General features: G+C 43.6%; 1 protein-coding gene across 2 annotated transcripts in view; it reads right to left on the reverse strand.

The window, feature by feature from the left end:
* Window positions 1-13700, reverse strand: part of NEK7 (NIMA related kinase 7) — a 69182-nt gene extending 55482 nt beyond the window's left edge. Inside the window, exons 1-2 of one of the 2 annotated variants that reach the window (XM_067001195.1) lie at window positions 13536-13700; window positions 104-183 (exon numbers count right to left, since the gene is read on the reverse strand). In XM_067001195.1, coding sequence (XP_066857296.1) covers window positions 104-160 — 57 coding nt within the window. In that variant the 5' untranslated portion in view covers window positions 161-183; window positions 13536-13700. Of the gene's footprint in view, window positions 1-103; window positions 189-13535 lie in introns of both variants that reach the window. The other variant, XM_067001194.1, reaches the window with a different exon arrangement.
* Window positions 13701-13966: the final 266 nt, after the last annotated feature.

Consider the following 13966-nt stretch of genomic DNA (forward strand, 5'->3'; position numbering starts at 1 on the left):
TATATCATTTTAAAGCCCCCCTTCTCACCCCCACAAGAAATATTGTTTTCGAATTTCTATTTACAAAACACTAGTATCTACTCTAGAGTAAAAAAAAAGATACCTGTGGCTGAAATGGCGGAGCAGTGGGCCCCTGCATGCCCTGTGACTGTTCATCCATTCTACCAGGCAAAAGCGTCCCTTCTGTCCTGAAAAAGAGAAATGTAAACAGTCATTATGCTGTAATTCAGTTTGTATTTACGAACAAGGAGCACCTGCAGTGAAAGGGAAGAATCATTTTTTTCATTTGCATCCTTGAGTTTAATAACTTTTAACTGTTCCGGCCCTGCGCTGTTTTGGGAAGGAAGTATTGTTATTTCCAGCTGTTCTATAGGAGAACTAAATCGCCATGAATATATCTGTACCTCCTGGATGTGCTTTAAACACTTCTAAGACTTGAGCCACACGGCTCTACCCGATGTAGGCTGCATGGTCCCATTGCTCTTCTGAGGCACCGGGTGCTTCTTAAATAAACCCCGTAAGTACCCGTGGGCCAGTACCCCAGGCCTGTAGGCAGAAGGGACACAGCAGAGGAGTTACAACTGCTGCACGCACACTGTTTGTGCCACACTAATTTATCTGTGGATTTTAGGGGATAAGCAAGCGCAGGGGCGGAGGAGCAGGTGCAGCACCCAGTTTTGCTGGTGCCGACGAGGAGCGCCATGCCATCTCTGTTGGGGTGCAGACAACAAGGTTCACCAGCAGCCCTGAACGTGAACAAAGAAATCAAGGTTTACCTGAACAACCCTTTCAGCACACACACAAACACAGAGCCTCTGTCTCTGACTGTAACCTGGTGAAACCTGGCAAGGCCTGCAGAGGAACAAGTCACGTCGCCAACTGGGAAACTATGCCAGCTTTTCCGTATTTTATTTATTCATATATTTACTTCCTGCTCCAAAGCCTCAACATTCTAGAGACAGTTTGAAATAACACGCTCCTCCTGATAACTCTTAAATCTTTACCATTAGGAAATTTCCTATGATAATTGTATTCCGATAGATCTATATGCTTCATATACTGCTAACTTGTGCTTCTGCATACAGAGCTGTTTGTTTCACAAACCTTTCTTGAGAATGAGCACACGAAGTTTTCAACTAGGGTTTAATTGAAGTTCAGCATAAAAGCATTCAATCATAAAAGCATTCACCTGGTAAAACGTACACAGAATAAATCTTCTCAGTAATTCCTTTAGACAATATTAAAAGTGTTGAAATAGCTCCAAAGAGAAAGCAGTAAACCTTAGACATTATTTTTATAAAGCCCATTGCAAAATATCGAAGAAATTCTAACAAATAGCCTGTGTTCACAGTAACGTCACCCTTACAGCATCATTGCATTAACACTACTTATCAATCAAATAACGGCAGAGCAGCCGTGTGGAGTTTCTCAAAACTCAGCCCTAGCACTAAACAGTGCACAGCTACACAAAACAAACCAGCACCGATCTGCTCTCTCCTCCATTCAAAGCAGTTATCCCAAGCCCCTTTTGTACCATCAACCATTCCTAGCCCCAAACCACTGCCATCCTCCTGAGTGAGCAAGGGTCTCAACAACTTTCCCTGCCTATCCTTGGCATTCCTCCGTAAAGCACACATTTCGGTGCTTCTGCTACTTTGTCTATTAGCTGTAATTAATCCAAATCCAAAAGGGCTCCAAAAAAGCAATTTCAGAAATGTCAACAGCAAATAAGTAAGTGATCAAACTGAGGTAAGAGGCAAAGAAAACCAGGCAGAAACTGCAAAGATTTCTGATAGTATTAGTGCAAAAGGTGAAAACAGCTGGCGTGCCAAGCTCACTGGGCAACCTTCCAGCCAGCTGCAGGATGCCAATATTGACAACTGCTTGCAGGTCCGATAGCATCTCCCATGCAGCCTCCCTGCCAAAGGCAGGAAATCCTAACACAACTGCACTGAAAAATAAATTAATATATATATATATGTATATCAAACTGTTGTCACAAGACTGCACCTAAGTTCTCCAGTTGGATTCTGAGAGGTCTATATAGTTGTCACTGCTTCAGACAAATTCTGGAGGATCTCAAGGATTTTTTTCTGTTCATTTCTTACTGTTGACATCTTTATATCATTGCCAAGAATCCAGGAATTCTTTGCTGAAGCACTAATCTGAAGAGTATTATCAACCATACGAATTTTCATCTTTTTGATGCTATCAATACCTCTAATGAAAAATTTGCAGTGTTTTAACAAATCCCTTACACCTTAGAGAACACTGACCACATAATGCACCAACAGGTAAATCCTATGGGTCACAAACACTTTATTCAAAATTCCCGGGGAAAAGTCATAATATAAGACTCTTTATCCTCTTTTACAGGTATTTATCCAAGACCATGGAAATCTAAGCTGCCACATTCAGACAACGCGTAGTGATTCAGCTCAGGAACTATATAACGCACCCTTCTGAATGGTCAGAGGCACCAGCTGCAAGTGGTTGGTTATCTGATGTCTATGTTTTTTTCCCTTTTTGATTTGGTCGAATGTGAGTAAGAGGAGAAGTCATACCATTACCCCTGCCAGCGGCTCACTTTTATAATGAAATAAAGAGAACTGAAGAGGTAACAAATATGCTCTATGTGTTCTACCATATGAAACACAGAAGATCTATCAACTTGGGGGTTTGTTGTTGCTTTTGCAGACGAAAGGTAGAGATCTGTATTTTCTGTCCTTATATGGAAGTCCTTTTATTATTTTTTTAACTTGTTTTTATCTTTGAAGACTGCATGATAGATTCACATTTTAGAGTAATTTGGCATTTTGATCATGCAAAATGCCAGGGATGCAAAAAAATGCCAAGGATGCAAAATGAATCTTTTGTACTGTTTGTCAACATAAGCAAGAATTAGATTCTGCTGCTTGAAGACTGTTTTCACGGCGAGGCATGCCGTTCGCCTTGATAATAAACTCCAGAGGTCAAAATAAGTGGTGTGATACTTATCCTAGGAAGAGTGATAATTGTTGTCTGAATTTAAATTTAAAAGCATTTTTCACAATCTAATTTATGGGTAAAAAGGCACTAAGAATACTGCCAAAGAGTCATCGCTTGTTTAATACTGTTAAATTGCACTTGTTAAATACAAGTTCCATTTCAATATAACATGTAACATGTCTTTCTCCTCTTTAAACAACTCATACAATGACCTCCTTCTGCAAATCCACCACTATTAAATACCTTGGTTCATGGAAAACTGACAAGAGGAAGCAAGAGGTGAAACTACAGCAGCACCCAAAATGCCAACTATGACTAATATTTTTAAATAATGAAGGCCAAGCTGCGTGCAACAGCAATGACTGGTTACAGGAACACAAGCACATACGTCTTATACTTCAGTTATGGCTACTAATACTACTTCTTGCTTATACTTCAGTTATGGTTGCAGGTAGAAGAAGATTTTCGGTAAACAACAAACACTTTAAACGCCTGTCCTTTTAGTTGATCAAAACAGTAGGCCACCTGCAAATTAGGGATGCAGGATAAAGTACCAGGGTACACAAACGAGACAAGCTATCTTTCATTTGAAATTGCAATTGCAGAACCACTTCCTTAATTGACACTATTTACTCCATGCATCGACTCTACAAAACAAGAAAAGGAAGCTAAATCCTCAACAGTGAATTAGATTATGCAAAGACACAAAGTAGCCCAACCTGCAATTGCTCATTTGTATACCCCAACAGGGAGGTCAAGTCCCATAATCAGCACTTCTGATTTTTAAACAAAAGTCTAGAAATCCAGAGATGCCCACCTGAGATGCATATAAATCCAGCGTGTGGGATACAGAGCACTGCTGAATGTCATAGAGCATAATAAAGAGACTCATACCCATGACAGGGAAACCTGATTGAGACTGAAATGAACAAGTATGGCTGGGAAACAGCGTAGGTAAGACAAAGAGGGAGACTAAGACAGAAATCTGAGTTTAAAAAATACCCTGGAGTTCCTGGGCAATTAAACAAAGAACTGCAGGAAGATAATAACTGTAGTAGCAGGAAGGCACAAATATGCTCTACCCTTCCACTTCAGCAGCCAGAAACAAACCAGATGTAAGGTACTTACGTCCTGCTGTACACCAAAACCCTGCCTTCGCCTGGCTTTCCTCAGGCCCATTAACAAGGAGGTGAGACTATCACTGACCCTGCCAGTGAAATCAAAGCAGACAACCCACTCCTGACAGTGACGAGCTGTGGTTCCTGTTCATTTCACCAGAATATATTTTGAAATACCTTTTTTCCTCTTTCTTTAGAAGTGTTATCTGGGAACAATTTAAAATCCTTAAGACTTTTTTTTTTTTCACTGCAACTAAGTCTTTATAAGCATGATCAAATTATCTAAGGAGACAAAGCTTAAATGCACTGCCTAATCACAGGAAACATGCTTTTTCAAACATTATTTTCATAGGTTGAAGTTCCTAAACCATATACTTTGGAACATATTTCACAGAAGTCAGGCAATGATGTTTTGTTTTAACAGATAGCAATTCTACAACAACACAAGAATACAATACTTTTCTGTAGAAAGCATCATTAATAGCCTCAACAGTATATGGTTTCCTCTAGCTACATGCTATATAATGTTATTTGTTAATTTGGCACCTTAACTGGAGACATTCGGTAATCAATGTCAAAGAAGAAACAACAGCTATACTTTACAACGACAACCACAAAAGTATATACTTAAGGATAATTGAATGCTGCTGTTCTACAGAAAATCTTAGCTTTTTTTTCCGCAGAACATAAATTTAACTATTCCACACAACAGCTAACACAAAGGAACATGAATGTGCTCCGTTGAGAACACGCTGATCAGGCACATGGCTGCTTTAGTGCCTTTTCAAAGAGGACGGAATGTCCTATGTTTACTTCTGGATTACACTGTCAATAAAGGCAGGTATTTTTAGTTTCTATTATAACTATTATATTATTTTATTTAGGCTGGAGCCAAGGCCCTCCATAAACAATCATCCATTTAACACCCTATATATTACCTAGTTTTTGGTGTCAATCTTTAGCATTTAACAAGCATTTTAAATGACGAATTGTAGATTCCTAAATTAGTCACCCCGGTTAAAACTAAAAACCTGTGCTCTGGAAACAATGGCTTACATTTCCAAGGCCTTCTCGAGCACCCAGACCAGGAAGTAACTCCCAATTACCCAGCCACCGCCCTGCTGGTGACCACAAAAGTTTCTCTGGGGGAGCCCAGCTCTCATGGCGTGATGCTGGTTCTGCCCTGACTTCACAGCACCTCGCCGCTCCCCGACCTAAGGCACACACCTTTTGGGAGGAGACAAACCTTGGGCCCTTTTTTCCTCTGCTACCACAGCAGTAAGAGCTTGGCCCTTAAGCCTGATGCATGCAGGTTAAGCAGCAGGCATCCTGCCGATTTATAAAACACTTAACCGCCTTCCCAGCCGTGCTTCTTCTCTTCCAAGATGTTTGGAGGCAACCAGCTTGCTGGCCAAGCCTGGCCCACACTTCTTCAGGTCAGCAGCACTCAACTTTCCTCAGCACCCACTTAACACTGACAGCAAGCGTGCAGGCTGCAGTTGAGGTTACAAGTTTTCAGGATGAGAATCAGCAGCCTTCTGTCTTAAAACGTGCTGGGGGAAGATTCTGCATGAAGCAGGAGAACGTCAGCAGCTGTGAACCCAGGACTGCAACCTCATCACGCACATCATGTTAAGTCACAGTATTGCTTCAAAGAAATGGGCAGTCTGAAGTCATGTCCGGTACTGCAAACTAGATCTACTATACTTATCCAGTATTAAAATATATTTTTCCCTCACACTCTGACACTGAACAAGTCAAACATATGTTTTGATGTCATAACAGAAATGCTCTGCTTGTAAAGTGAAAGTCCCTTCAGTTTCATACATAGTATTTTTAGTGGATAACCAAATACTTAAAGAACAGCAACCTGCACGCAGTACCTCAGAAGCTGCTCTTAGAATGCCGACGTACCCAAAGCCTTCCTACACTTGTTGTACCTGAGTACCTCCAAAAGACACAATTAAGAAAATGCCCCCAGCAGTTTGCCTAAAACTGCTCTCTTACTTCAAACTGTGCTGTTGTTTTTTTTCCTCTTTTCTCCCCAAATGTAACTGGAAAGATGAAACTCAACTCATCTGTGCTAAAATACATTTCAAGAAGTGATTCATCCACCTCTATATCACTGGGATTCAAAGACTCATAATTATTATGGTATATTTAACACGAACGGCAAGAGATTCCAACTGTAAAACAAGTTTTCCAAAGACATACACAGTGTCTTTTCAGTAAATTATTCCTGAGAGAAATAGATAACTAAAATGATATCTGATTAGAAATTCACAAATTACAACACCGTCTAGTCACAGAGTTACACACTCTGCTTTCAAACAGCATTAGAAAGTATCGAATACGCTGAAACACTTTAAATATTAAAAAAATAATAATAAAAAGAGTCAATCAGTGCAGTTGGGCTGTGGCTGGTCACGCTTAAGGTTTATGAGCAAAATATAACCAAAGCAGCATCTCCTGCTTCCTGCTCCCGAACTCCTGGACGGCAGCCAAACGTTGCAACACCCTGTACCAGGTCACTGACACTTGTCCAGATTCACACGCCATACAACACCCCCTTTCTGAAACAAAGCCCAGGGCTTCCCCAGGAACAAAAAGCAGTTTCAGTATTAATTTCAGTACCAGAAGAACCAGGTGCGGTAGCATTAAGAGGTGGTGCCTCGGCTTTACTCCCACCATAGGACCCCGAAGAACCAGAGGACAGCAAGATGCACACAGTCAATGGAGCTCCTCACACCAGGCTCCTCCACTCCCGCCGGGCAGCGACTTCTAACACTGAACAGCCAGTTTCTCACATCACAGGACTCTGCAATCTCTCTTCAAAGACCAAAATATACCGAATGAGTACCTGGAAACCCATGTTACAGACAATACTTGAAATAAACCAAGTAGGCTTCTGGACAAAGTCACATCTAGGCAGCTTCACCAAACAGTTACGTTTTCCAGCCTATAGCACTGACCCCCGCATATACCCACAGTTAACCCTAATTCTCCCCAGGATCTTCTTCACACGTTCACAGAATGGCTCAGGTTGGAAGGGACCTTAAAGGTCACCTGGTTCCAGCACCAGTTCATTTTCTATACTGAAGAACGCGTAACAGTTTACAACAAACAATTCAACCACCATCTACCTGTCCTTTCCTTTGTCCCGGCCCAGCCCATGCTGCTCATTTCTCAAATATACTAAACTTTTTATTGGTCCGCTGTTATGATAAACATACAATCCATAGTGTACTCACTAAAACATTACTTATTTAATTTAAAGTCTATTGCAATGTGGCTGATTGTTTAAACTACTCATTCACTTGATGAATGAATATTTGATATACGCCAAATAATTAACACACTATTTTATTTTTTCTCACTCCCTAAACATTGAAGTTAGATATCTGCATCAATAAAGCAAAATGCATTTAAGTTCATACTTGCTCGATCTCTGCCAAGACAGTCAAGACCTTAATTGGCAAGGGATAAAGCAAACTCAAGACTGAAAGGCCACGTTAATGATTAGCACAGTAAAATTTGTAAATTACCCCAATTAGTGTATATTATATACACACTGTGTGTGTATATAACGTATGCATATATGTAAAATAGTATATAAATATGCACACACATACACTTCTATATATATATTTATAAATCATATATATATATATGAACATGTTTGTATATGCAGAATGATTATTATTAGTTAACTGGTAAAAAATTAAATATTCGCTTCACATTTAAAAAAAACTTCTAAAATATGAAGCAAATACATATTTGTTTGTAAAGTTGTCTATAGAAGCACCCATATTGGAGGAAAAAAATATATTTGCAACTTGTAAGTGGTAAAAATTATTGAATATCCACGTATACACAGAAGTAGGATTAGCCTTAATTTAGGTGCTTCCAAAAACGTTTAATTTTTTACCACACTACCAGATGAATACTCCCTGTAGGGTGGCAGTTCTGTAGGGACAACCTTGAAGGTGGACAACACAAATCCTCAGCATTTGTGATCAAAAAGTAGCTATTATCTATCTATATGGAAATAACTAATCCTGTTGTGTTCGTGTTTTTAAAAACAAACTTATGTCCACGTTCCCTACTCCTGGGCTGTCTGTCTACTCAAAGCTCTAAAGAAAAGGTCGAAAAGGCACAGATAATTAAGCTGGGTTAAGTGTTGCTTTTAACAAGAGCAGAAGTAACCATAAACAAACAGAATTACTTACAAAAAGAAGTAAAGAAATACACTTACAGTTCATATATAATTTTATCATCCATCCAGATTTATCAGGCACGCTTTTTATTCTGACCCTGAAAACACAGGTGCCAGCCACTGTCATTTCCCAACTACTAAGAGTCCATTTACTGTCAATACTGTCTAAATAGAAAACGAAAGTCCACAATTCACAGATCTATTTCTCTTCCTCTTCATTCATTCGCACAATTTAAGGAGTATTGTTTTGTTTACATCTCCATTTCATTTGTGTCACTCAAGTAGATAGCTTATCTTTCAAGATGCTCCCAAAGGGTTGTACATGCACTGACTTGCTCTTTTTTCAGCGGTTTGTTAGCTATCTCAGGCAAACTGGAGAAGAAAAGACCTGAAACCATTTGGGCATCAGGATCCTTCTCCATTTTCATTTAGCTTCTATTCACCTGGAAATAAATTTGATAGCCATTTCTCCACACCGTGCAGCCAGTTACAAAGGATATACTTCACTCCCTGCAAAACTTTTCCCTATGACATGACCACGATTCACATATCGCATCTAAGCACTGTACTATCAATAGAGCAAGTCCTCAGCCCACATCACAATCTGTTGTGCCGCCACCTCTGTAAGGATGCAGCTCTCAAGATGGCACGAACCGAGTACGTGCTGCTGCTGCTTCCCTACCTTCAGCCACGTGTTGCAGACCCTGCTCCTTACCGCGGGGCTCCTGGGGCTGCCCAGCCCCAGCAAAGTAAGGTAAGCTGCTGAGTGCCTGCTGAGGAAAGGGAAGTAGGGAAGTTCAAACACGGGAGGTGCAGGAAGGCTATCACAGAAGAAACTGAACATCTCCTTTCTGGCAATGGTGCACTATTACATGAGCTTGCCACATATTGTTTTACTTCATCCTTAGGCAGGGATGATAAAAAGTATTTAAATTCAAAATAGCTATGACAGAAAGGCAAGAGGCAACATACAGTAGAGACTATTCCAGGCAAAGCCAAGTTTTGTCACCAAAACACCGTACAGGTAAGTAGGAAGAGGAAATAAAATAAATGACCAGATTAACAAGTCAAAACAACAACAACAACAAATAAAGTAGTTAAGATTTCAGAAGAAAGGAAGCCAAGATGTGATTTGAAAACCCTTACAACCCCAACACCGCCCCACTCCAACAAGTGGGCAGGGTGAAGAGGAACCCTTTCCATAACAAAGGGATGGTTTTAAATGCGTATGTGAAAATAAATTATCCATAAAGAGATGCTGAAGAGATTTAGTAAAAGTGCAACCAGCTGAGTTTCACATAGGAGTTTAAAAAGACGCGGGACAAATGAAGAGGCTGGAACCACTGTCAGACAAACCGTTTCTGCTAGGCACAGGGGAAAACCATCCCGTCCAGGTGGCTGGCTGCACACGACTGCACCCCAACCACGGCTGGTAATGCCTACACCATTACAAGTGAAGAGGAACAGGTATTTAACAATAAATTCCATAAAATTCTTACAAGAAGTGTCTAAGTATCTTCGAAACCAATACAAGATAACACCTTGTGGTACCATATTCCAGGTATCATTTGCCCATTTGCTGGCTGGAGAAAGAACCCACTCTTATCTGTAGTATATAACTTAAAACCTGAGCTACCCCAGAGATGATGAAATGAATGAAGCATTACATAGAATCAGAGAAGAACTACGGAACACATTCAACTATTTTTTTCTCATCTCCTCACTAGCATTACCTTTGGATCCTGCAACTATGCATGACTGTGGTGAGTGCTGCAGGATCCTCGGGCCCAGAAGCAAGGCAGGCAGCAGCCAGCACGCTCACTTCAGAAGGAAGCCAACACTCGCGTTCACAGCTGTTTCCGTGCTTTACACTAAACCACCACTGGCTAAAACCTGCAAGATCCATTTCTGATTTTGGAGTATCCTCAATGACTAATTGTACATGTGCAGGGTGTGCAGGCTGCTCACTGCTCCCGCTCTCAAGTCCTAATTATCTCCATGAACTTCAGAAGCAGCCCACGCACCTAACTCACAGTTCTGAATCTCACTCAGGGCAAGTACTGGAAATTTACTGCTGCGAAGACAACTCCTTTTTTGGATCTGCTCTCAGATGAGGAAGAAAAGGGTACAGAAGAAGGGCCTCTGCAGGACAGAATGCTATGCATTTTCCCACTGCAAGTTTCTACTTATTTTAGAATGAACTTTAAATTCACCTGCGATATTTTTGCCTTCTAGTTTTCAAGGAAACAATAGCTTCACAAGCCTTGTATACTGACAGCAGAACATTAAAATGAACTGAAATACTGGTTCTTCATCACTTTGCAACACCTACCTCAGATTTCCCCAAAGACTTCAGCGAGTACCTAATCTATAAGCTGCACATGTACTCTTATGACACTGTAAAGCAATTAATCTGGTCCAACACAAACCTCGCTACTAAATGTAACTGTAATAACTTTGTTATAAATTGTCCCTAGCAGATTAAAGCAAAGAGGCTCGAATGCAAGCTCCCAAATGCCAGATGAAGTAGACAGTCTATTTAAATTGTCACCTATAATCGATAGCGAGAAATCACTAGTACCGCAAGATTAAATTATGTACAGTAAGAATCTAAACCTACGTTTATACCGTTTTCTTACAAATTCCTCTTTTCAGGATCTTGTTTAAAATTTCCTAACAAAGCCCCTTACATAAGCATGTGTGCTCTGCTGGCCCAATAGGGAATAACTGCACTTGAAATACACAGAGTATTTTCTAGCTGCAGAAATGATGACTGAATCCCAGTTACGTCCCACATTCCAGAGACAGACACACAGGATTATCTTCACCGGAGAAGCAACTCATTTTAACAGTATTACTTCTCTTCAGTTTTTTTTTGGTTGGTTGGTTGGTTTTTTAAACTAACCAGACAAAAAGAATCCCTTTAACACTTTATTAAAAAGGCGACAGGTAGCAATGTTGTACTGTATACTGCAGGGCTAAATTACTTCCCACGTGGTCAGTGGGGTTCAAATCGTGACAAATACAGCAAACAAGTGCTCTACGGGCTGTTCTTATCACCGCTTTGGAATTTTGGGCAGTTATTTTCATCTCTGTGGCACAGCACACGCAACGTAGCTAAACTGAAGAAATTTTCTGGAAATTAATCAGCCAGTAAACTACTACGGTTATTCACAGTATCAACCTGTATAAGATGATCTCCCCCTCCCACCTGCTCCCAAGCACTACCACTTGGGGATCGGGAAGGATTCCTGGATAAGCCCCAAACAATCAGAAGATTGCCTGGGAGGTACAGGAGAGGTTATTGCAGTTTGCCTTTTCCCTGGAGACCTTTCAAGGTAAAACGAACTCATCAGTTCAGCACAGATGTTTGGAAAAACGCCAGTCTTTAGAAGGCAACACGGCATCGATGGCGACACAAGCGAATGCAGCACTCATGTGAACGCAGGATATTGTACGAAGCTTATGAAATACGCATTTTTCGCATGCATGGGCAAATTGCCTCACCAAACTATCTCAGTGGACAAATATACTGGGCTGCCTGTGTTCAACTTAACTCTTGCACACAAAAAAAGAAAAGTATGTGTGGGCTTCATTGCTCTGCCTTACAATTCAGATGATACCACAGCTCATAGTAAGACCAGCAACTGACTTCTGGCACTTTGTTTCTGACAGGTCTTTTTATGAGAAACTGGCATGAAAGACATATCCGTTCAGAAGTTTTCAGATGAACAACTCTGAAATAGTACATGTTTTCCTCCTTTGAAAAAAAAAATCTAAGGTGGGGATGAGGTTCAACTTGTCTAATTCTTCTAGACCCTGGAATAAGTCAATCAAAAAGATTTTCAGTTGAATAGAAGTCCTTGCCCCCCCCAACTTTTTTTTTTTTTTTTTTACTTCAATGACTGATTGGTACGTTGAACAAAATATTTAGGAGAGAGGCAATATCTCTACTCTTTCATTGAAAGCCTCTAATTGTGCTTTGAAAATCATCTACCCCAACATCAGATCTCCCTAAATAAAACATCCTGAACATTTTGAAAGTAAAGAGCATGGAAGTCTCCTGTTTTCTCCCTGTATCAGTAATAATAATAATAATAATAAACACCGTAGGGCTTTAAACTCTTACTTTAAAGCAGCCTGGTGTTACTTGTAAGTTTCCCTCTTTCCACAGCTACACAATTTCCCTCTGCTCACGTTTTCACAGCCCATGGACTAAGGAGGGTCTTCTACCGCATTTCACCCCTCTACAGCCTGAGTCCCAACCTTCAGATGCAGGCAGTGCAGTGCTGAGCTGCCTCCTGGGCAGCACTGAAAGGAGAATACTTTTAAGACTTCCTTCTTGCTGATTCAGCAGGTATCCGCATGGCACCTAGCCACCCAAAGCATCTCCCTTACGGAACGGTATGTCTGTCCCTGCCGTCTGTGCACCCCGGGCTTGTAACGCCCCGCAGGCAATACACGCTGCACCTCAGGGAAGTTACTGCGTGTGCCTGACCCTTTCCCAGGAAGTGGTGCTGCCATTCCAGCCCCAGAAAATGATACCATTACCTCAAAGGTACCCCAAAAAGTTTACCACTCAGTTGGCTGAGGAAGCGGGGAAATAATTAAGAAACTTTTCTTTTTTCCAGTGTCAGTAACGAAATGCCTGTGTGAGGTACCACACGCACGATTTACTGTGCTCTGCCAGAAGTTTTATGCCCCTGACGGGTGCCAGCACTGAAGAAGTGATGCTTTTCACGAAATACCAAACAGAGCTCGGGCTGCTGAGGGCGGCCCGCACGGCCACGACAGGGCGCTGGGGGCCGCCGGACGCCCCCTGAGGCGAGGAGGGGGCCGGGGGCGCGGCAGCGGCTCCCCGCGGGCCGGGCCCGCCTCGCCCCCCGCGCCCCGCAGCAGGCCGCGGCCCCCGGGTCCTCCCCGCCCGGCCCCGTCCGGCGGGCGGAGCGACAGCCGCGGCGCCCAATGGCGCTGCGAGACGGGGCCGCGGCGGCCAACGGGAGGCGGCGGGGGGCGGGACCCCGGCGGGCGGCGGAGCGGGGCGGCGGGGGGCGCCTCCAGGCGGGCGGGCACTGCGCGGCCCCGGATCCCGGCCCCCGGCCCCCGGCCCGGCCCCGGCTCACCGGGGGGCCGCCGGTGCCGCCTCCGCCTCCACCTGCGCGGCGCCTCGGGGCCCCCTCGCCTCCCGCCCCCCCGGCGGCCTTTGCCGTTACCTTCAGCCGAGCGGAGCCGCGCCGTGCCGGCCGCCTAGCGGGGCTCCCCGCCGGCCCCTCGGGCACCCGCCGCGGCCCCGAGCTGCTCTCCGCCCCCCGCCGCTCCTGCCGGGCCCGTAAACATCCCGGCAGCCCCGGGGAGGGACGGGCGGAGGGAGGGAGGGAGGGAAGGAGGGAGAGAGGCGGAGCGGCCGCCGGGCTCCTCCTCGCACCGCCGCCCCCGGGGTCAGGGGGCCGGGAGCTCGCTCGGTGAGGTGCCGCGGGGGGGGAGGCACGGCGCTGCCTGGGCGCTGTTCACAGAAATAAAAGCGCCAGGGACGAGGCCGAGCAGGGGGCTGCGCGTCCTGTTCCTCCGCGTCCTCCCTCGGCGGCGGCTTCCCCGAGGCTGAGCCGAGGGCCGGGGGCAGGGAGCGGGCTTCCCGCCGCGCCCG

Source organism: Anser cygnoides, chromosome 8 (genome assembly GCF_040182565.1).
Source record: "Anser cygnoides isolate HZ-2024a breed goose chromosome 8, Taihu_goose_T2T_genome, whole genome shotgun sequence".
Taxonomy (NCBI): domain Eukaryota; kingdom Metazoa; phylum Chordata; class Aves; order Anseriformes; family Anatidae; genus Anser; species Anser cygnoides.